This window comes from Electrona antarctica (assembly GCF_951216825.1).
Source record: "Electrona antarctica genome assembly, chromosome: 23".
In the NCBI taxonomy this organism is placed as follows: domain Eukaryota; kingdom Metazoa; phylum Chordata; class Actinopteri; order Myctophiformes; family Myctophidae; genus Electrona; species Electrona antarctica.
In genome coordinates this window covers 17505975-17528371 of record NC_136804.1, presented here as the reverse complement: position 1 = coordinate 17528371, position 22397 = coordinate 17505975, and the positions used below count along the sequence as shown (strand labels likewise).

At 44.6% G+C, this 22397-nt stretch overlaps 1 protein-coding gene across 4 annotated transcripts in view; it reads right to left on the bottom strand.

Moving 5' to 3' along the window:
- The window catches only part of plxnb2a.1 (plexin b2a, tandem duplicate 1), a 248294-nt gene that overhangs the window by 34917 nt on the left and 190980 nt on the right, over nt 1-22397 (bottom strand). For all 4 annotated transcript variants that reach the window (XM_079494226.1, XM_079494225.1, XM_079494228.1 and 1 more), the window contains 13 exons: nt 21951-22105; nt 20665-20844; nt 18577-18708; nt 15248-15348; nt 14916-15042; nt 7614-7779; nt 6507-6615; nt 5940-6048; nt 5177-5278; nt 4081-4176; nt 2545-2632; nt 1956-2119; nt 552-700 (listed from right to left, as the gene is read on the bottom strand). In XM_079494226.1, the coding sequence (XP_079350352.1) occupies nt 552-700; nt 1956-2119; nt 2545-2632; nt 4081-4176; nt 5177-5278; nt 5940-6048; nt 6507-6615; nt 7614-7779; nt 14916-15042; nt 15248-15348; nt 18577-18708; nt 20665-20844; nt 21951-22105 (1678 nt within the window). The remainder of the gene's footprint in view (nt 1-551; nt 701-1955; nt 2120-2544; nt 2633-4080; nt 4177-5176; nt 5279-5939; nt 6049-6506; nt 6616-7613; nt 7780-14915; nt 15043-15247; nt 15349-18576; nt 18709-20664; nt 20845-21950; nt 22106-22397) is intronic.

The following is a 22397-nucleotide window of genomic DNA, read 5'->3' as shown; positions in this document are numbered from 1 at the left end:
TCCTTCCTCTTCGATGTCTCCCTTTTGACTTATACCTGTCCATTCAAATTTCAAACTCTAGACGGGCCTGCCCCAAAGTTATTAGTGAAGCAGCGCCCGGCAGCCGGCAAAAACTAGAGTTCTCAACAGGCCCGAAAATTAAGGCCCGGCCCTACCTGGGCCCTCATCAAACCCTGTACACTCAAGAAAATGTCCCCGTTACCACCCTTAGATCTCCATATATGGAGCTGACCTGTTCTGACATTCCATATGTTGATCTGACCTCATCAATTCCCTGTACACTCAAGACATGCTCCTTATATGGCCAGAACAAAATTCATTCCATGTTGATCTGACCCCCCATGCCAAAGCGCCAGCGCTCGCCCAGCAGTCTGCCGTCAACGAGGCGCATGTGTGCACGCGACCTCGCCCTTTAGGGCAAGGTCGCTTCTCGCCCTCTAGGGCGAGGTCGCTTCTCGCCCTCAGGCGTCTTACTGGTGAGCTTGTATATGAGCTATTTTTGAATGTCAATACAAAAAAAAAGAAAACTAACATGACTAAAGGAGTTCTACCTGGTGGAGACAGAGTATCTGTCCTCCTGGTGCACACAGTCCACTCCGGCCACCGTGATCTTCTTGATGTCCTGCTGCTGGATGCCCAGGTTGGAGCCTTTGATGGTCACCGAGATGCGGCCATTCAGAGGCCCAAAACGAGGGATGATCTGAGGGGAGAGGATAGAAGAGATGAGTATTTCCATTTTCCAATACTTTTACTCCTACTCCACTGCATCTCACGGGTAGATATTGCACTTTTACTCCACTACATGTATTTAAAAAACTTGAGTTACTAGTTATTACAGGACATACATTTAACACTTCAGCCCTACATACATGTTGGCCATTTGAAACTAGCCAATCTACAAGCTCAAGCTTGTAGGTCTGCTATTTTCAATAGATTTGTGTACATTTGCAGGTATTTTGGTGTGAATACACTCCACATGGAATGGAACAGAGTGGAGGCAGACGGTGTTCCAAGCTAAGAAGCAAGCCAGACAGACTCTCAGAATGATGATGGTGTCTGAGGCTCTGAGCCACCAGGGCAGGAGGTGGAAATGCAATACGAGCCAACAGAATTGATCCTAAAAAAAAAGGAAAAAGAAAGAAAAAAAACACGCTAGGCTATATACTGGTTTAGTGTAGTGTGAAGAATAATAATGATACAGGTGAGAGACAGAAGGGGAGAGAGAGAAAGAGAGAGAGAATATAGTGAAAGGTTTGGATTCTGAACACGACTCCAGACTCTGAAAGCACGGCTCAGACTGTGAAGATGAGGGTGGATGTAGTGAGAACAGGCACGCACAAACTAAGCCATGATGACTCAAGACTAAATATACTGATAGTTTCGTCAACAAATAAAAACTAGACTAGGGACTAGTGGAGAAGAGATCATTTCATGTTTGGTTGCGCTCGGGTGTTCCGTGTTCCGAACGCGTTGCGCTGCCACGCGCTGTGAGCTTGTGGATCAGCTATTTTCAGCATGCAACCAAGGGAAAAATCTGCCATTATGACGCCATCAATTAAGGCCCGCCAAAAAGCATTTTTGTTGACAAAATCAACTGTAGATTTAGTCGACTAAACTGAAGCTTGTTTTGATTAGTAAACGGAATCTGGGAAAAGAATACAAGATAAATGCATTTGAAACAATTTAAACACACGGAGGCAGATGGAGGCGGACTTTTTCACTGGTTAATTTCCTGTTTTATCGATCACCCAGCAACAAAAGCGACGAGCGTGTTATAACTTAAAATCAATAAAAATAAAAACACAGTATCTCATCGTTGGCACCCAAAACAGAATTTTATTCAAAAGGCTGACTAAAAATACACCAACATTTTGCTGTCAAAATCAACACTGGTGCGTGCGTGCGTGCGTGCGTGCGTGCGTGCGTGCGTGCGTGCGTGCGTGCGTGGTACATACATCGGTGATGGTGGGGTCGGGACACTGTGCAGGCTGCAGGGAGGGACACAGCTCTCTGTAGAGACAGGACTGGCTGGACGCGCACCACACACACTGGTACTGAGCGTCTGCATGCTTACACAGACTACAGTCCTCCCTGCCCATAGAGCAGTTATACAGCACCACTGTGGAGAGGGGGGGGGATGAAATATCAACAAGATGATAATGATAGTTATGCTTGTACCTCCGACAATGTGCAGTATCCTGATATACAGTACACAGGAGAGAGAGAGAGAGAGAGAGAGAGAGAGAGAGAGAGAGAGAGAGAGAGAGAGAGAGATGTGAGCGCAAATAGGTATTGAAACAGATGGATACTGGACAAGAGAATGACAGAGAAGGTATGGTGAGAGAGAGAGAGAGAGAGAGAGAGAGAGAGAGAGAGAGAGAGAACAGAGGGGGGTACAGTGCAGTGTATATTACAGTATATTAGATGAACATAATGCAGCAGAACAGCTCGGCTGTTGATCCTGACAGCATGACTCAATCACACGCTGTGTGTGTGTGTGTGTGTGTGTGCGTGTGTGTGTGTGTGTGCGCGTTAGACGCCTACCTGTCAGAGTGCTGTCAATCTTCTTCTCGCTGTCTTTGTCTTTGATGTGGAAAGACACGTTCACCTCCTGCTGCTTGTCATAGGCAAACTACACACACACACACACACACACACACACACACACACACACACACACACACACACACACACACACACACACACACACACACACACACACTTCACATCAGGTACTAGACTAGGCACAGCAGTGTGCAGTGCTCCCATTAGCATGCCATTGAGAGGTTAGACACCAACGGTGGAAAGTATACTACATTTACTCAAGTACTGTACTTAAGTAACATTTTGAGGTACTTTTACTTCACTAGTGTATTTCCAATTTCCAATCCTTTTACTTCTGTACTCCACTACATCTCGGATCCAAATATTGTGCTTTTACTCCACTACATTTAGTTTCTACGTTGTAGATTTTGAAGTGGTTAATAACACCACTTTGACAATACCACAGACAATAAACAGATTGACATGAAGAGAGAATGACTAGACTATAGGCTAGTAACCCCACTGCCATTGCTCCACACACACACACGATGAGAGAGAGACCTTTATTTAATTCCTATTTATATCCAATATTTATTTGTAAATACATTGTTCTATTTTGATTGTCTTGTTCCACTTCTGCTTTGGCAATGTAAACGTATGTTTTCTCATGCCAATAAAGCTCCTTTGAATTGAATTGAATTGAAAGAGAGAGAGAGAGAGAGACAGAGACAGAGGAGGGGGAGTGAGCGATGGGGGCAAGTCGGTAGAGGAACATAAGGATACGCAGACACACAGGGAAGGAGAAAATGGAGGTAGAGAGAATATAATTATTCCTTGAGGGCACGAGGTGACACCCACACACATACACACACACTCTTCATGCACGCACGCAAGTTCGCACACGCACAACTTTTTGGAAAGTTTCTACAGTGAAAAACAGAATGATGGAATACAGTGTAACACAGTTGCTGTTCCTAAGTCAGCCAGTGGGGGGCGCGCCATGAGACTTTTGGTCCCCAGAGAATGAGCTAACCGCAGGGGTATTCAACTAGATTAGGCAGGGGGCCACAACTGTAGAATGATTTTGTGTGGGGGGCCGCACAGCGTGCACGCACGCAGAACATTTCTGGGTTCTTAAAATACATTTTGTGCTCAAATACGAAGATTTATAATACATTTGTGCACAGTAATGAGCAGGGTAATGTGTCTATAGACACAAGATTTATTTGTTTTTTACTTTATATATTTCTTCAAGGGGCCACCAGTTGAATAAGGGCCACCAGCTGAATACCCCTGAGCTAACGTGTGGGGGAATTATGCGTGTATGTTCAATGACATCTATCAATATCTATCTAATTACGGTCATTCCTGTCTTTACAGATTATAGGGGGAAACAAATATCACAGAAAGGTGCTGTAAAGCAATTCATATCTTCAAGTAATACATTCATATTGACGTTCAACCGTTGTAATGTTTTGACAGTCACACTTCAAAGGTTAAAACGAATAAGCAACACTGCATTTCCAGAACACTGACCTCATAACCTCTGAAGTTGAACTTTGACCCCTGGCCCTGGGCGACCTCCTCTTCCACGGTTCTCATCAGCTCTGTGCCGATGGTGAACCTTCGACCCTGCACGGGAGGGACGAGAGGGATTTTAACGTCTGCCTCTGTGGGGGGTATTTCTATGCAAATATCCTGGCCAATGGCATCGTAAGCCAAAAAATAGGACCCAATGATGATGTTTAGGTGAAAAAAGAACCGGAAAACGAATTATTTAAACTATTGTTTTGATATATTATATATTGAAAAACTGACGATTGAGCCTACGACACAGTATGGCAGTGCCCTGACCCCGGGCCACATGCACTCACGTGGTACATGTCCAGGTCCATTCATACAGAACTGAACCGGGTTCAGATGCACTCACCTGGTACTAGGGCTTTAAGCAACTAGTCGATTATTCAACTAGTCGACTAGTAAATCCACTAGTTGACCTTGTTGGTACTAGTTGACTAGTTGTTTTTTTTCTCACATTTTGTAGGCCTCAAGATCAGGTAGATTATAGTTTTAGTCACCAATGTAGAGTTTTTAAATGTACAAATAAATAATAATAGGTAGGCCTATTTAAACAACTAGTCGACTAGTAAACTAGGCAACTAGTCAACTAGTAAAAAATCACTAGAAGTGAAAGCCCTACCTGGTACATCCACGTCCATTCATACAGAACTGAACCAGGGTCAGATTCACTAACATGGTACATCCATGTCCATTCATACAGAACTGAACCAGGGTCAGATTCACTAACATGGTACATCCATGTCCATTCATACAGAACTGAACCAGGGTCAGATTCACTCACCTGGTACATCCATGTCCATTCATACAGAACTGAACCAGGGTCAGATTCACTCACCTGGTACATCCATGTCCATTCATACAGAACTGAACCAGGGTCAGATTCACTAACATGGTACATCCATGTCCATTCATACAGAACTGAACCAGGGTCAGATTCACTAACATGGTACATCCATGTCCTTTCATACAGAACTGAACCAGGGTCAGATTCACTAACATGGTACATCCATGTCCATTCATACAGAACGGAACCAGGGTCAGATTCACTCACCTGGTACATGTCCAGGTTCTTCCCCTGGAAGTTGACCGGGATCCTGAAGCCCACTGGGATGAGCAGCGGTTCTGGAGATCCAAACTGAGGACAACTGGCCGACTGGTGAGAGCAACACAATGACAAAGCACACCATTAGACAGCTTTTAAAACAGTGTGAGAGTGAGTGCTGTAGAGCAGTGGTTCCCAAACGGTTCAGGTCGAGACCCAAAAGAGAGATTAGACGTTTGTCCGGGACCCAAGCTAGTGAGAATAGCCGATCTGCAAGCGAACAACGCATTGCTTCATGCCGCGTTGCAAGCTTGTAGCTTGTGATTTATTTATGGAATTTCTCTGGATCTTTTTTAAAAAAATGTATAAATGTATGTTTTGTTTTTATTAAAACATATATTTTGATTTTATTAATTTTTTTATGTAGGAAAAATATATACTCGAGTCGTGACCCGTAATAAGCTGGTCCATGACCCACATATGGGTCCAGACCCACTGTTTGGGAACCAGTGCTGCAGAGTGCAGGTAATCAAATAAAAATGCAATTATTCCGGTAAAAGAGAGAGAGAGAGAGAGAGAGAGAGAGAGAGAGAGAGAGAGAGAGAGAGAGAGAGAGAGAGAGAGAGAGAGTCCTTGATTGACCCCAAGGTGTAAACCATGGCTCAGCCTGCCATTAACCCTGCAGTGGACAGCAGAGCCAAAGATGTCAGCTCAGGGGTTCAGCACGCACGCACGCACGCACGCACGCACGCACGCACGCACGCACAACTACCTGTTGCGGTTTGATGATGTGTGTGTCAGAGGACTCGTCCTCGTCACTACAGCTGTGCTCCCTGGCGTTCCACTGACACCCCCACTCACTGGTCACACAGGATATGCACCTGAAAACACACATGAACACACTGAGGCCACACTGTCTGTGTGTGTGTGAGTGTGAGTGTGAGTGTGAGTGTGAGTGTGAGTGTGTGAGTGTGAGTGTGTGAGTGTGAGTGTGAGTGTGAGTGTGAGTGTGAGTGTGAGTGTGTGTGTGTGTGTGTGTGTGTGTGTGTGTGTATCTTCGTGTTTGATATTGTAAGCTTGTAGATCAGGTATTTCCGCCATTTCTTAAAGTATAAAATGTATTAAAATGCCAGTAATTTCATGGTATATTTCAGTTATTTGTCATATCTGCCCTGTGCACTCTTTATTACGAAACCTAAATGTCAAACGGAATTGTAATTTCAATTCATAATGTTCCAATTTCCAATGCCCAAAAACACAATTCAATCGCTGATCGCAATTATTTGTGTAATGTGTAACCGTGACAGCTCTGTGTGAAATGTGTGCGTGCGTTTCTTACGGTGTGTTGGGGCTCTTCCGGACCGTAGCAGCACAGTTGTAGAAGTGGTATTGACCCGAGGTCACCTCAATGTCGTTCACCAGCACCTTCACTGGGACAGATACATAATCTGGACAGACAGACAGACAGACAGACAGACAGACAGACAGACAGACAGACAGACAGACAGACAGACAGACAGACAGACAGACAGACAGACACTAAATTCACTTTGAAAGAGCTGTATTGGCATGGGGAAACATACAGTAGGTTTGTAGTACATTACCAAAGCAAAGTGTTCAATAAAATAAAATAAAAGGTGGAATTCTGGAAAATTGTGTGGTGACAAAAAAGTAACTGAGGATAGCTTCACTTTTCTTTTGTGCAAAAGTTAATAAAAAGCAACATTCAGTTTTCAATGTGCAACACTTAAAATATAGAATATGATATGTTTACGGTAATATCGTATATTGTATCGATATCGCAATATTTGGCATAAATACAGAGATATGTAAATTTGTCCATATTGTGCAGCTATATGTAGATCAGATTTTTTCAGCTGAGTGCAACCAAAAATGACTTGTCTTTTAGTTCCACTGGATCTCTTCTCCATGTTAAAGTTTTACTTTTTGACGGAATAAGTTGGTATATTTAGTCTTAGTTTTGGTCATCATAGCTTAGTTTTTATCTAGTTTTCGTCCGTGAAAAACAGTAGTTGACGAACATTTCTCGTCATAGTTATGGTCGAAGAAATCAACACTGAGACAATGTACTGGCAACAGGCATACAATGGGTATGGGTGCGTTCCCAACGGACATCGCCCTTGTTATTATGAACGCAATAGAACAACATCATAGGGCTTTAAGTCCACTAGTTGACCTCGTTGGTACTACTTGACAAGAAAAAAGGGGGAAAAAAGCATTTATTTATTATTATTATTTTTCTCTTTTTTTTCCCTCCCATTTTTGTAGGCCTCAAGATCAGCTAGAATGCTAGATTATAGTCACCAATCTACACAGTTTTTAAATGTACAAATAATATTAAAAAAAAAAAAAAAAAAACTCACTAGAAGTGAAAGCCCTGACATATGCATCAACATCCATGCTAGTGTGCTGCGTGACAACCTACCCTGTAGGTCAGGGGTGGGCGGGATGTCCTCAGGGTCAGGCAGGGAGCAGGTGACCCGGCTGTTCATCATCATGGCGGGACTGCTGCTGACGGAGCCGAAGATGCACTGCAGCGTGTACTGGGACATCCCCCCTACCCTGGGCAGAGCGGGCACCACGATCTCTACCTGATTACAGAGAGAGAGAGAGTTTTAAACATCGCCCCTACCCTGGGTAGAGCGGGCACCACGATCTCTACCTGATTACAGAGAGAGAGAGAGTTTTAAACATCGCCCCTACCCTGGGCAGAGCGGGCACCACGATCTCTACCTGATTACAGAGAGAGAGAGAGTTTTAAACATCCTACCCTGGGTAGAGCGGGCACCACGATCTCTACCTGATTACAGAGAGAGAGAGAGAGTTTTAAACATCACCCCTACCCTGGGTAGAGCGGGCACCACGATCTCTACCTGATTACAGAGAGAGAGAGAGGGAGAGAGTTTTAAACATCGCCCCTACCCTGGGCAGAGCGGGCACCACGATCTCTACCTGATTACAGAGAGAGAGAGAGTTTTAAACATCGCCCCTACCCTGGGCAGAGCGGGCACCACGATCTCTACCTGATTATAGAGAGAGAGAGAGAGTTTTAAACATCGCCCCTACCCTGGGTAGAGCGGGCACCACGATCTCTACCTGATTATAGAGAGAGAGAGAGTTTTAAACATCGCCCCTACCCTGGGTAGAGCGGGCACCACGATCTCTACCTGATTATAGAGAGAGAGAGAGTTTTAAACATCGCCCCTACCCTGGGCAGAGCGGGCACCACGTTTTCTAACTGATTACAGAGAGAGAGAGAGTTTTAAACATCGCCCCTACACTGGGTAGAGCGGGCACCACGATCTCTACCTGATTATAGAGAGAGAGAGAGAGAGAGAGAGAGAGAGAGAGAGAGAAAGTTTTAACAACAACAGGATCTGTCGAGGTGACTCTGTAACGGACAGTGTAGCCTTAGCCTACTACAAATGGAACCAAAGGACCCTTTTATAACAATAAACTCTGATGGAAATATAAATGGACTGTTTGTATTTGGTTGTATTTGTGCACTCTCAGGTAGCACATTCTCCAAGCCATTATTATGTTGCACCTCACGCACAGCTGTCGGTTGTACTGTTGACATTGGCTTGGCAGGTACAAAGAACATCTCTCATGTGTCAATCGTGGGGGTCTGTGGATCGCCGGGTTCAACGGGGGTCCCCGCGGAAGCGCGGAGGTCGGCGCAGGGGTCCGCGGTAGGCTGCGTGGGAGTCCGAATGTGTTACTATTAAATCAGCGGGTGTGCACTGTGCTCCGGTGTACTCTGCTTTGCTGCGCTACAGTATATGGTGCTCGTGCGACCGTTCCGACTATGGCATTAAACGTGTCTGGTTGCATCCCCCCCTCTATGGGTTGCGTAGAAAGGCAGCCAATCAGAACTATGCGTCAGTATGACTATATCTCAAAGTTTTCTTGGCTATTCATTGACCAGTGCTTTTCAAGCCACTGGTAATAAGATGCTATATTAAAGAATTAGAATAAAATGCTATATTTTTTTAGACCAATTCTTACATTCGATATAAATCTACTGTGCAGGGTAGTATTCTTCCACTGTAACCTCTCCACAAACCAAACTCCTTTTGTGTCGGAGCCTTTCCACTCCGTGGTACATTTATTATCTCAAGCCTTTGACCGAGAGTCTTCTGAGCTGTTCCGTTATCTGCTGGATTCACAGCCTCACAACACACGACAGAAAGAGTCTGAACAGAGTTACTATCTCTTCTGAGGTCAACAGAGTGAAACGAAGACACCCGAGTTCTGTCTACAAACCAACAAGCCCTCCAGGAAGCTGTCAGCATTCCGTCTTCTTCTGAAACATGAACCCATTGAGACTTGAGACTAGAACTACAAATGTCTTCTAAATCTTTTTTTTTTTTTTCACTTTTCTGAAAAACCTATGTTTCTATATCAGTGCTTCTCAAACTTTGGGGTCAAGGACCCCAAAAATGATATGCAATTGGCCGCTGACCCCCATCTGAAAATATGTTGTTTGAGGGGACCCTCGAGAAGCAGAAGATATGACTTAAAAGTTTGCTGTGAAAGAATATATATTCAAAGACTTGCACACGTTTTCAATTTTTTTTGAAAATAGCTAAAGTATAAAATAATGGTTAAAGTGGTTAAAAGCTAAGGTGACAAATATCCGTTCCATGTCTTAATGGGTTAAGCCTGATTACTGTGGTGTTCCATGCTGCGTCAGCAGCCAAAGTTGGCCTAATTGCTGAATGCCAAAAAAGACAGAACGCCTGCTTCAGAATAAAGACTCTGATCATCCAACCATCCGCTCCATAGACGCCAGTGACATGATCAAAAGAAACGGAGGAATTCAAATATCTTGGGTCATAATTATGTAGTCAGTCAGTATAGCAGAAGGAAAGGACAGGCCAGAGTGCTTGCAATAAGCTGCATCTTATGTGGCAGTCAGACATCTCAAGAGCTACTGTACCAAGATCAAAGACTATGTGGAAAGTATCTGTAATGCCGATTTCCTGTATTAGCAGGGAGCTGTCAGTGGGCTGTGTAAGAGACTCCTTGAGGAGGTCTCACAGTGCGTTTTAACAGTGTGTATTAGCAGGGAGCTGTCAGTGGGCTGTGTAAGAGACTCCTTGAGGAGGTCTCACAGTACGTTTTAACAGTGTGTATTAGCAGGGAGCTGTCAGTGGGCTGTGTAAGAGACTCCTTGAGGAGGTCTCACAGTACGTTTTAACTCACAGTGCGTTTTAACAGCGGGCGACAGCCAGACAAATTTTCCGGAAGTGCATTATTTGTCAATGGGACCCGGCAACTACTGGCGATAGAGGCGATAGCAGGCGAACAGGCGATGGTCGAAAAGTGAGCGGAGGAACGTCGGACGAAAATATAAAAATCACACCCGTGTGAACTGAGTGGTGCAACTGTTCACACACTACGTCACACACTAACCATAGCAACCATGCTCATCTGTACATGGCCCCACGTACAGGTACACACATACACAGACACATACAGACAAAGCTGGTTGTTGGAGTGGTTTGCACCACTCCAAAATAATTAATCTTTTGGGCAACGTCGCCCGGCGATAGTGGGCGATAGCCAATGAAATTCAAGCAACGCTCGCTGTTGGTCTCTAAGGTCTCCCGCTGTTAAAACGTACTGTTATAGTTTAGAGGATCTGTATCTTGCCTTAGGCGTTGGGGGAGGGAGTTGGATAGCTCGAGTCCAGTATCTTAGTTAGAGTACCTCCTTTTTATTATACTTACTCGCTATATAGGATATTTACTGTATGATATATTTACTTGAAGTATGTTATGTTATTGATCTGCTTCTACTTCTTCTGACTGACTGACTGACTCTGCTCGCCATACTTTATAGGGTGACGTAACGTCATGGTCTGACGTCAGGCTGTCGACCGTTTCCGTGGCAAGAGTATCCTTCTTTATTGTAATAAGACATGGACAATGAATAAGGAGTGACCGAATAATCTTTTTATTATCATTATTTCTCCTACACAAATCCAGTATTTTCATTCTCTTTTCATGTTCTTCTAGCATATGACTGAAAACTCTCTCTTTTATCAATTCTCTTACAAAGATCCTGTGCTTTCTTCTATTTGTTCACACGCTCTCTGCCGTTTTCAACACGATTCAAATCAAGTGTCACCAGTTTGAATCGATTCATGATACATCATTACATGCCTATACCTAAAGCTCAGATTTATGGAAGGAATCCCTTCCATCTCAGTTGTTGACTCTGCTTTGCTGAACACTGCCACGGAGCAACAGACCAGGTCATTTAGGATGGAGACTACCCTGCCCACCAAGAGGAATAAGAACACTCACATTCCCATATGTTCTGTTTATCTGTGAACCACCTTTGTGTGTGTGTGTGTGTGTGTGTGTGTGTGTGTGTGTGTGTGTGTGTGTGTGTGTGTGTGTGTGTGTGTGTGTGTGTGCATGACAGAGTCCATGTGTGTGAGCAGAGAGCAGTGGTGGGTGTGTGTGTGCATGACAGAGTCCATGTGTGTGAGCAGAGAGCAGTGGTGTGTGTGTGTGGGTGTGTGTGTGTGTGTGTGTGTGTGTGTGTGTGTGTGTGTGTGTGTGTGTGTGTGTGTGTGTGTGTGCATGACACAGTCCATGTGTGTGAACAGAGAGCAGTAGTGGTAATTACCATTCCAGTGTGTAGTTAAAACACGCACACAACTCATTACTCTCTTATGACCTGCCTGCCCAAACTTATTGAAAAGGATCCTCCTATACAATCTAGTACTTGGAACGATGCAAGTTGGAAATACATGACCTACCCAGATATTATGTCTGTGTCCCTTTTATTCCCATATATGGAGTTCTTTGGCAGGCATGCCCAAATATGGAGTCTATGCATACGTCAGAACAGGCCAGCTCCATATATGGACGCTGGGCAGGGCCCAGAGCCTGGGCAGAGGCTTTTGGGGGCGGTTCTGGACAACCGTTGGTCCGACCAACACCGGGCACTGCACTCCCTGTGGGGGTGTGGAACGCATGTGTCGAATTTGAAGTTGGTGGGGCGAACGGTTCTCGAGTTACGTGGATTACACACAAACAGATGCATTTATAGTTCGATGGCGTCTGTGGATAACGGGACCACCCCTGGCACACCCTCCTGTCCTCCTCAGACTGCAGATGAGCAGAGCTGTGTTCACACCCGGCGTGTGAACACGGCTCTGCTCGCGTCTGTTTTCGTGCACGGCTGGTCTCTTCTTCACACGCACGCACCTGTCAACATTTTAGGAGGATGACTTTAATCATTTTAACCCTAAAGCCGACAAGTATGAACAGTACGTATGAACTCCAACCCTAACCCCTAAACCTAAAGGTCTAATCCTAACCCCAATCTAATTTAACCTAATTGTACGCCTAAATCTAAGCATCTTAGAGCAGCCATTTCTCTTGTAAGGACAGACAATTGTCTATTTCTCTATTCGTCAATACTGGGGCACATATGGCCCTCACATGTATAGCAGCACGCATGCTTGCACGCACACACTCCCCCCTTTTGTCTAGGTGTCTCTTCACGTCCACGGCCTGTCACAACTGATAAACAATCTGTTGTGTGCTACAGTACACGTGCACGCGCACGCACGCGCGCACGCACGCACGCACGCACGCACGCACACACGCACACACGCACACACACACACACACACACACACACACACACACACACACACACACACACACACACACACACACACACACACACACACACACACACACACACACACACACACACACACACACACACACAGGGTGGATAGTGGCTCATCCTGAGCCGCGTGTCGTGCATCTTAAAGGAATGTATCGACTTTTCTGAGAACGAGTGTGTTCTCAGAACACACTCATGTCGGCTCCTTGAATTCTGCACCGGTGCGCCGGCATGGCACAGTGAAAATAAACGCTCTACAAGCTCACAACGTCCTTGCAGTGCGAACAGACTAATCTGACACATTATGTGTGGGGTAGCTCATCTAGCTGCTACTTAGACCATAGTGCCCCTTCAAAATGTACTTGAGTAAAAGTACAAAGGTTTTGGCATCAAAATGTACTTGAATGTACTAAAAGTACTCATACAGAATGTGCCATTTCAAGTTTTCAAATGTATAAACATCATTTTGAAAATAGCAAATCCACAAGGTCACAATGCATCGCGACACAATGTGACCATTTTCAAATGGCCGAAATGTATATGGCTGAAGTGGTTAGGGTATGTGTTGTAATAATAATCAAAATCTACAAAGTAACTACCGGTAGTAACTAAAGTTTTCAAATAAATGTAGTGGAGTACAGACTACAGTGCAATATTTGGATGCGAGATGTAGTAGAGTATTGGAAATTGGATATACTCAAGTAAAGTAAAATTCCTCAAAGGTTTACTCAAGTAAATGTATTTAGTTACTTTCCACCACTGGTCAGTGGGTGTGTCAATGGGTCAGAGGCTCTCTGGTAAACAGAAGGTCACCGGTTCACCCACTGGTTTATGTGTCCATGAGCAAGGCACTTAACCCCTAACTGCTAGTACGAATCTGCAGCATTTACTTGTACTTCAGTATTATTTGACCAGGAGTATCTATACTTTGAATCAAGTACTGGGGTTGAGTACTTTGCCGACCACTGACATTGACCCATCTAAAGCAAGAAAAACGTATCTAAGAAGGGATCTGGTCTTTGTCGTGTGATGTGGTCAAAGTCCAAATCCACGTCTAGCCACTGAAATGTTCCACATTTTGTGCGTCGTCATGGAAATGAAATGAGCAGCATTTCCTGCTCACGCACTTGAGCGAAATGACACCTGCGTTGCACCGGTGGTTTCCATAGCAACGTCATTAAAGATTCCACGAAGGCCGGCCGGAAATTCATCATATAAATTAACGTGCAATGTGTGTGTGCGTGTGCGTGTGTACTTGTATTACTGTACTTGTGAGAGTCAAATGAAAGTAAAGTGAAATTTGGAAAATAGACATTGTGAGGACCATTTTCCTCGCCTTCGCAAGAGAAATAAATGGTTGTTTACGGTTTGGACAACAGTGGCTCGGGAGGTTGAGCGGCCGTCTTGGAATCCGAAGGCACACACCATGTGCGCACGTGTGTGTGTGCGTGTGCGTGTGTGTGTGTGTGTGTGTGTGTGTGTATGAACTGCAGTTAATTTCCGTGCGAATCCGGTGAGATTCACATCTGCCTCCGAGTCAAAGCCATAAAGCCACCGGCGGGGAATTATGCTCATTGTTATTCAGGGCATCAGAGAGTAAAATTGGACTGTTTTGCATTCTTCCTGTGTGACCCTGGCGTCCAGACTCCGGTGGGAGGCCCTCTGCACACAGACTATTAACAGAAGCCACTATCCGAACAGAAAAGAAGTTCGGGGAGAGTGAACTTGTCGAAATTAAGCCCAGCTCAGCAAGAATGAACTTGGCTCGGGGGGGAATTCTACCCAAGAGAAGGTTACACAAAAAATATGCTTCGTCTCTCTCACTTTTACGCACACGCGCAAGCGTGCAAGCACACACACACACACACACACGCGGAGCAACTGAGGCTGAACACATGCTGACATCCAACTCCGACGCCACACATGAACTTTTCTGCTTTTGAATATAAATGCATTGTAATTATAATGCGACTGTATATGAATGTAACAAAGACATCTGCTTGCACACACACGCAGGCAGCACAGTGCGTGCGTGCGTGCGTGCGCGCGCGCACACACAGAGTGTAGTTACCTGTCGTGTCTTCTTGCAACTGATGTTGGGCGGGCTGTAGGCCTGGATCTGAACGCACTGCTGATTGGGCGACCACAGCCAGGTGTTGTCCTCCGTCCACCTATCACACTCCTGCTTCCTGGTACACCTGTGCAACAAACCCACCATTACATGTCATTCTTTGACTGGAGCACCGCAGGGGCCCACAGGCTACTTTTTCACTGAAAAACAGCCGATCTACAAGCGCACACATATTTCTGAGCTTCACATGTTCTGAGCTTGTAGTTCGGCTATTTTTGCCGAATGTGCACACACACACACACACACACACACACACACACACACACACTCACCGGCCCTCCAGCACACACCAGCCACAGTAGGGGTCTTTCATGGACACGCATGAGTCACAGGTGGTCTTCAGGTGACACTCCTGGACAGGCACCATGGTGATCTACGGGGACATCATGCTGCATTAGGCCAGTGGTTCCCAAACCTTTTCATGTCAAGGACCCCCAAATTGACACTAATTAGCCCGCGGACCCCCATTTGAAAAGATATGCCCCAAGGACCCCCATGAGAGAAGGCTCTAGCATTGATTCTCAACCCGTTTAATTTAAAGGACCCTCAGTTTGACCTGCATATTAGTCTACGGACCCCCATTTAATGGCATTTCTATCTCTCTGACCCCCAATTTATATTGTAAAATCAATGTTAATTTAACTCTGAGAGTGTACAAATGGAACCAAATGGACCCGTTTAATTTGGTTCCATTTGTACACTCTCAGAGTTACAGACCCATAAGGGTCCATTTGGTTCCTAACTATCATTTAGCTGGGGACCCCCTGGAACTCCCTCAAGGACCACTGGGGGTCCCCGGACCCCACTTTGTGAACCACTGCATTAGTACAGTGCTTCGAAAACAGTTTCATGTCAAGGCACAAAACTGAAACATAAGCTGCGGACCCCCTTTTGAAAATATTTGATGCCAACAAGGACCCCCGATCCCATAAGAGAATATTTTAGTTGTTAGATTAGATGAAATACAAAAATCTTTCTTTACTGTAGAGAGAAATGATCTGAATAGTCATTCTTACTTTCTCTCATTAGATTACATGGATCAAAGCAAAATAAAATCTTGTGACAGATAGAAATAATTGTTAGTCCTAATCTGCGATTTGTGAAACAGCGTGAAAGGAAACCTCCCACACACTAGCGCTGCGTTTCATAAACACAAGTTTTACGTTTTGGTAGCCATATACAGTTGGAGGCCATCGATATTGTCCTTTTCTTTTTGCTGAGGTTTGCGTGATCTGCGCAAAAGGACAGTTAACCCATTTTGGGCGGGAACACCTTTTGGTGTTTTAAACATTATGTTATAATTTAGCTATTGAAAAATAGCAGATCTACAAGCTCATAGCGCGCCACCGAGTGGCGCGCTACGAGCTTGTAGGTCTGCTATTTTTGAAAAATCGTGAAAATATTTATTTCAGAAAACTGGAGGATTTAGAAGGATTTTTTAAAATTTTGAGGTCAGGCCTAAATGGGTCAAATGATAAGGGACAATATCGGTGGCACCCAACTGTACTGTAACCAACCAGTTAAAGAAATTGCAGATTGAGGCTTTACCTCGACCTTTGCTTCGATGAAATACCTGTGATCATTTGGGGTTTTCTGTAAGACTGAATATGTATTCTATTGCTAGTTTGACCACTTCAAATACTCTTTCATCTTAAAATAACAAATAATAGAATGCTTGCACGTACAGTAGTGTAGTCTGTTTTTGGTGCGCTTCCATGGAATCCAAATGACTGAAATCAGTCCTTCTAGCTGCTGACATTAAAGTGTAAATTAACCACTTTCAACCTGGCATCCATATTCTGTGCATGTCATTGGCAAAAAGTTAAAAAAAATAAAAAAGATTAACCACAAAGGCGTTGTGAGCATGGACCTCAGGTGTCTCGGTGTCTTAAACACTTCTAAGCGTGTAGGAGGCGAGCTGGGGATCGAACCAGGAGCCTTCCGATTCTCTATCTGCTGAACCACTGCCGGCCTGAGGTCCCCAACTTACAAATAAATGTATATTTATCCTCAAGTCTTTAGATGAAGGGTATGTAGTTTATGTTTATGTGGAGCAGTGGTTCTCAAACATGTTTGGCTCAAGGCACCCCTGTAAATATTTTTGTTGAAGAGATTTGAGGAACGCAGCAGGTACAGTATAGTTGCAACTCAATTCCATTCTACTATGTACTAGATAGCCGCGGGGCTGAGTAGTAAAACTGAGGTGATATTCATGAATTCCCTAGGGTGCCATGATGGCACCCACTTTGAAAAGCCCTGACATGGATGGAGAACTGTGGAACAATAACGGTGGAGCACATAGCGAGGCAGTGTTGCATGGTGACTCATCGTCAGTGCTGTAGCCTTGCATCAGCCCATCAAACTCGCTCTATGCACCACAGTCAATGGCAGCCATTTTTATTTATCACACCTAATCATGTTTCGCTGTGCAGTGAGGGTCGTCTGCCTTTTGATTTACAATTTTGCAACCCGGCCAAGGGAATAAATTCACCTCTCCGATGACAAACAGCGAAGACAAGAGTCTAATAAATATAAATGTGACGGAGGGTGAGAGAGGCGCAGAGTATTGACGCAGGACTTGATCAGAGTAAATAGCTTTTGCAGAAGAGCGGTGGTGTAATTAACTCGTTTCTGAATCGATTGCATGGCAGACAGACAGACAGACAGACAGACAGACAGACAGACAGACAGACAGACAGACAGACAGACAGACAGACAGACAGACAGACAGACAGTAACAGAATATTTCTACATTACGGTGTTGCTACTTTTTTTTTGACCTTGTCGACCTTGTCCACGTGCGTGGCAACATAAAGGTTTTCACAAACATGCATGAAGGACAGAATAGAACGATCAGGTGAGACGATTTATAGAAGAAAATATAAGTCTAGTGAACAACAGGAAAGCAGAACAAGCTTATGTCTTTGACCTCCGTGTTGAAATAATTGAATTACAGAAAAGAAAATACACTCCACCAGCGAATCAAATGCTTTTTTATTCATCAAATAATCTTGAAGCCCATTTTTTTCACCATTTTTCAGAGAGAAAAGGCAACAAAGATTCTCCTTTGTATGGGTCTCTATGGCATGCGCACGCATTCCGCCTTGTGCTGGGAAAGACGTAGGGTAGGCGTTGCCTAGCAACCTGGACAGGGCTACGGGGTTGTTTTTAGCACTAGCCGGTTGATTTTGATATAAAGCTTTAGACCTGCGATATCACTGCTTTGGCAGCGATATCTATCACCGCGATATAGCGCCTATGGCGCTAACAGTGTTAACTGTAGGGATATACAGATGTTAGTTATTACTGTAGTAGGGATATACAGATGTTACATATAGAGCGTCGCAGTCCCGCCTCCTTTCATGACGACGACAGGCCCAGGAAATAATTCCCCATGCATTTTTCCCATAGACATTTCAAAAAGTATTTATTAATGATTTGTCACAATGCGACTTGGCTTTGTCCGCGGCTTACATATCTTTAAATAAGTACTTTTTGAAATGTCTATGGGAAAATGCATGGGGAATTATTTCCTGGGCCTGTCGTCGTCATGAAAGGGGGCGGGACTGCAACGCTCTATATTAGATATCATTAACTGTACCTTCTTCTCAGTGGTGATATACAGATGTTGGAAGCTGGCATCAAACAGCAGGTTCTTGTTGACCTTGTCCCCGGTCACACGACCCGAACGGCTGTACACCTCTGGACTAGAGGACAGATGCACCTTCAACACCTGGAAAAAAATAAAAAAACATTATTATTATTATTAGTAGTAGTAGTAGTAGTAGTAGTAGTAGTAGCGGTAGCGGTAGTGGTAGTAGTAGTAGTAGTTGTTGTTGTAGATCATCTATTTTCACCAAGGGGCCAGTGAGGCTATTCAACGTTGAAGGTCTGGGCCCTAGTGGTAGGAGGAGGGACTACAGGCAGACCCGTGGATTCATGACCGGGAAACCCCGTGCAGCTGGGCTTTAACATTGAGCGCTCGGTTGCATACGTCACCCCGGACCTAAAATTTGAGGTCCGGAGGAGGTACTTCCGGCAGTCTTCCGGGTGCTTCAAAACGCCACTGAGCAACTTCATCGAAATGAATAGCTTGGGGGCGGGGCTAGTGCTCCAGTTCGGTCTCTATCCTTTATATACTCTATGATTTTCACTCAATTTGAAATATGGCTTAGTAGTTCATTCATAATGTACAATAGTCAAATCCATCTTTTAAATGTAGTGAAGTGAAAGTCATACAGTGGGTATCCCAAAATACAAATACTCAAGTAAAGTACTCAAGTAAATGTATTTTGTTACTGTCCACCACAGTGTACCACTGCAGACAAACCAGATGTGCATTCAACACCTGAAGTACAAAAAAACTAATCAGGAAACAAATGTGCTTAGTTAGCATTCAATGGGTTTCTCTGCGGTCTGTCAGACGAGCTACTGTACTGGCGTCCTTGAGTTCCAGCCACACAATGAAATGTACAGTAAATTATTTAGCACAAATAGGCACAATAAATACATAGAAGACATTACAGAGAGGCTGCGGGCAGTAGATTAGAACAGAAATGAGAGAGAATGTGTGAAAGAGAGACAGAAAAAGAATGATGGACCAAAAGAACGATTGAAAAAAACAAAATGGGAAGGACATAAAAATAAGAGTTTTTGGAGGATACGACATTGAAATTCTAGTAGCACAAAATGAGTTATTTATGGAATTGGAAAACTACTGGATTCAAGGTTTTAAGAGTGTTATCTGGTAGTATAAAAAAAACTATGAACTCTGAAACAAAACTTCCAGAGTTGGGTGTCAAACAAAGTGATTTATGGTAGGGTGACAGGGATGGTGGTGACTAATACTAAATGCTTAAATGCAGAGTAATCGCTATCAAGGCTTGATGGCATATACTGTAGATTAAAGGAACCTCTATATAGTAAATATTAAATAAAACGTGAGATGAGAATGTTTGGGAAAGAAAGAAAGAAAGAAAGAAGAGACAGACACAAGACAGACACACAGAAAGACAGACAGACAGAGACACACACAGAAAGACAGACAGACAGAGACACACGCAGAAAGACAGACAGACAGAGAGACACACAGAAAGACAGACAGACACAGAGACACACAGAAAGACAGACAGACAGACAGAGACACACACAGAAAGACAGACAGACAGAGACACACAGAAAGACAGACAGACAGAGACACACACAGAAAGACAGACAGACAGAGAGACACACAGAAAGACAGACAGACAGAGAGACACACAGAAAGACAGACAGACAGAGACACACACAGAAAGACAGACAGACAGACAGACACACAGAAAGACAGACAGACAGAGACACACACAGAAAGACAGACAGACAGAGAGACACACAGAAAGACAGACAGACAGAGACACACACAGAAAGACAGACAGACAGAGACACACACAGAAAGACAGACAGACAGAGACACACACAGAAAGACAGACAGACAGAGACACACACAGAAAGACAGACAGACAGACAGAGACACACACAGAAAGACAGACAGACAGAGACACACACAGAAAGACAGACAGACAGACAGACAGACACACACAGAAAGACAGACAGACAGAGAGACACACACAGAAAGACAGACAGAGAGAAAGACAGACACACACAGAGAGAGAGAGCGCCATAAGACCAGCGTCAGGCTTGATGACGTCACCTCTCCGGTGGTCGTTCCCAGGAACGCTACGGCGTGCTCCGTCTCCACAGCGACAGCCACGGCCGTCATGTGACTCTTTCGGACCAGCGTGGGCTCGGTGGCCAGGGCGAACTCCGCCTTGCTGGCCAGTGGCGAGGGCAGGAACTCTGCGCCACACTTGTACAGCGCAGCCATGTCTTTCTGGTGGAGGTCACAAACACACATGGCAGAGGGGGGGTTCAAACTTCACATATGTGCAGTTACAGATGTACCATTCCAGCACTTCAGGCTTTCCTGCATTTTTTACTACTTGTTTTCCCAAGGTTCTTTTCACTGTTTAGCCCTGCTAATTCTTCTCTTTTGTGTGTCCCCTTTAGACACTTCTTTTCATTGTAAAAAAAAACTAAAATTATCTGACTAGCATTTACACCTTTGCAGATGGACTCCTTTCTCACTGACAATGTTCTGACAATTTACTGACAATCCACTGTCTTGCATGCCAATGCCATGATGTGTGAAGTTCTCAAATGGCACATCTGTAGTTTAGCAGTAGCACCCAACAAATGGGATTCACGCTGCATCTGGTATCGTTCAATCTGGCAATCCATTCGGTAAAAAATTAAATAATATATAGACAAAAAAGTGGACTCCTGCACAAAACCCTGTGGGAGGTGCAAGTCATAGACTTCAAAAAGAGGAATAAACCTATGCTATAGCACCTGACGAAGCTCACGGTGTGATGATGCAATAAGTTGTCCGTCTCTATTCCCTGGAGTGTGCAGTCCCTTCCTTGGATTCCTTTATTTCTCTTTTTGAAATATATATGCACGCACGCACATATATATGTGTGTGTACATTTTTTCCTTGTTTTTGCCTCAGAGGAGATTACATTTTCATCCCACAACTTTTTAAACCCATTTTTTCACCCAGTGCCAATGCCTAAGCTGTAGTCCTGGGCGCTGCTCTCCCTCTGCCAACCTGGGGAGAGCAACGCACTGACCTCATGCTTCCTTCAATGCATGAGGAGTCCAAGTCGCTTCTTTTCACCTGACAGGGGGGAGTGTCTGAAACGACCTTAAGGCAGTGGTTCTCAACTTATCCTGCATCAGGGCCCACTTGAAAAGCATTTGCGTGCGCGCACGCACGCACGCACGCACGCACGCACGCACGCACGCACGCACGCACGCACGCACGCACGCACGCACGCACGCACGCACGCAAACACGCACGCACGCAAACACGCACGCACGCAAACATGCACGCACGCAAACACGCAAACACGCAAACACGCAAACACGCACACACACCTGCGGCGGACTGTTGGATTGACCACACAGATCGTCAGACTTGGAGGAATAAGGAGAGTAGACGGCAGGCTTGCCATCGATGTTGCCGTTGTCACTGTAGCAGGCTCCTATGATCTGCACCAGCCTCTGGTTGATGGCACGCAGGGGATACATACCTGCAGAGGTGGAACAAAAGTACTCGCGTGTTTTACTTACGTAAAGCAGTGGTTCCCAAACTTTTTCATGTCAAGGACCCCCAAATTGACTTGAAAAGAAGATATTTACGATGATGATGATGCCAGGGACCACCATAAAAGAAGATTTTTACGGCTCTATAGTGATTTCAAGGACCCCCAGTTTCACATGCAGTAGTCTACGGACCCCCATTTAATGGCATTTCTAGGCACACTGGGACCCCCAATTTATATTGTAAAATTTATGTTAATTTAACTCTGAGAGTGTACAAAT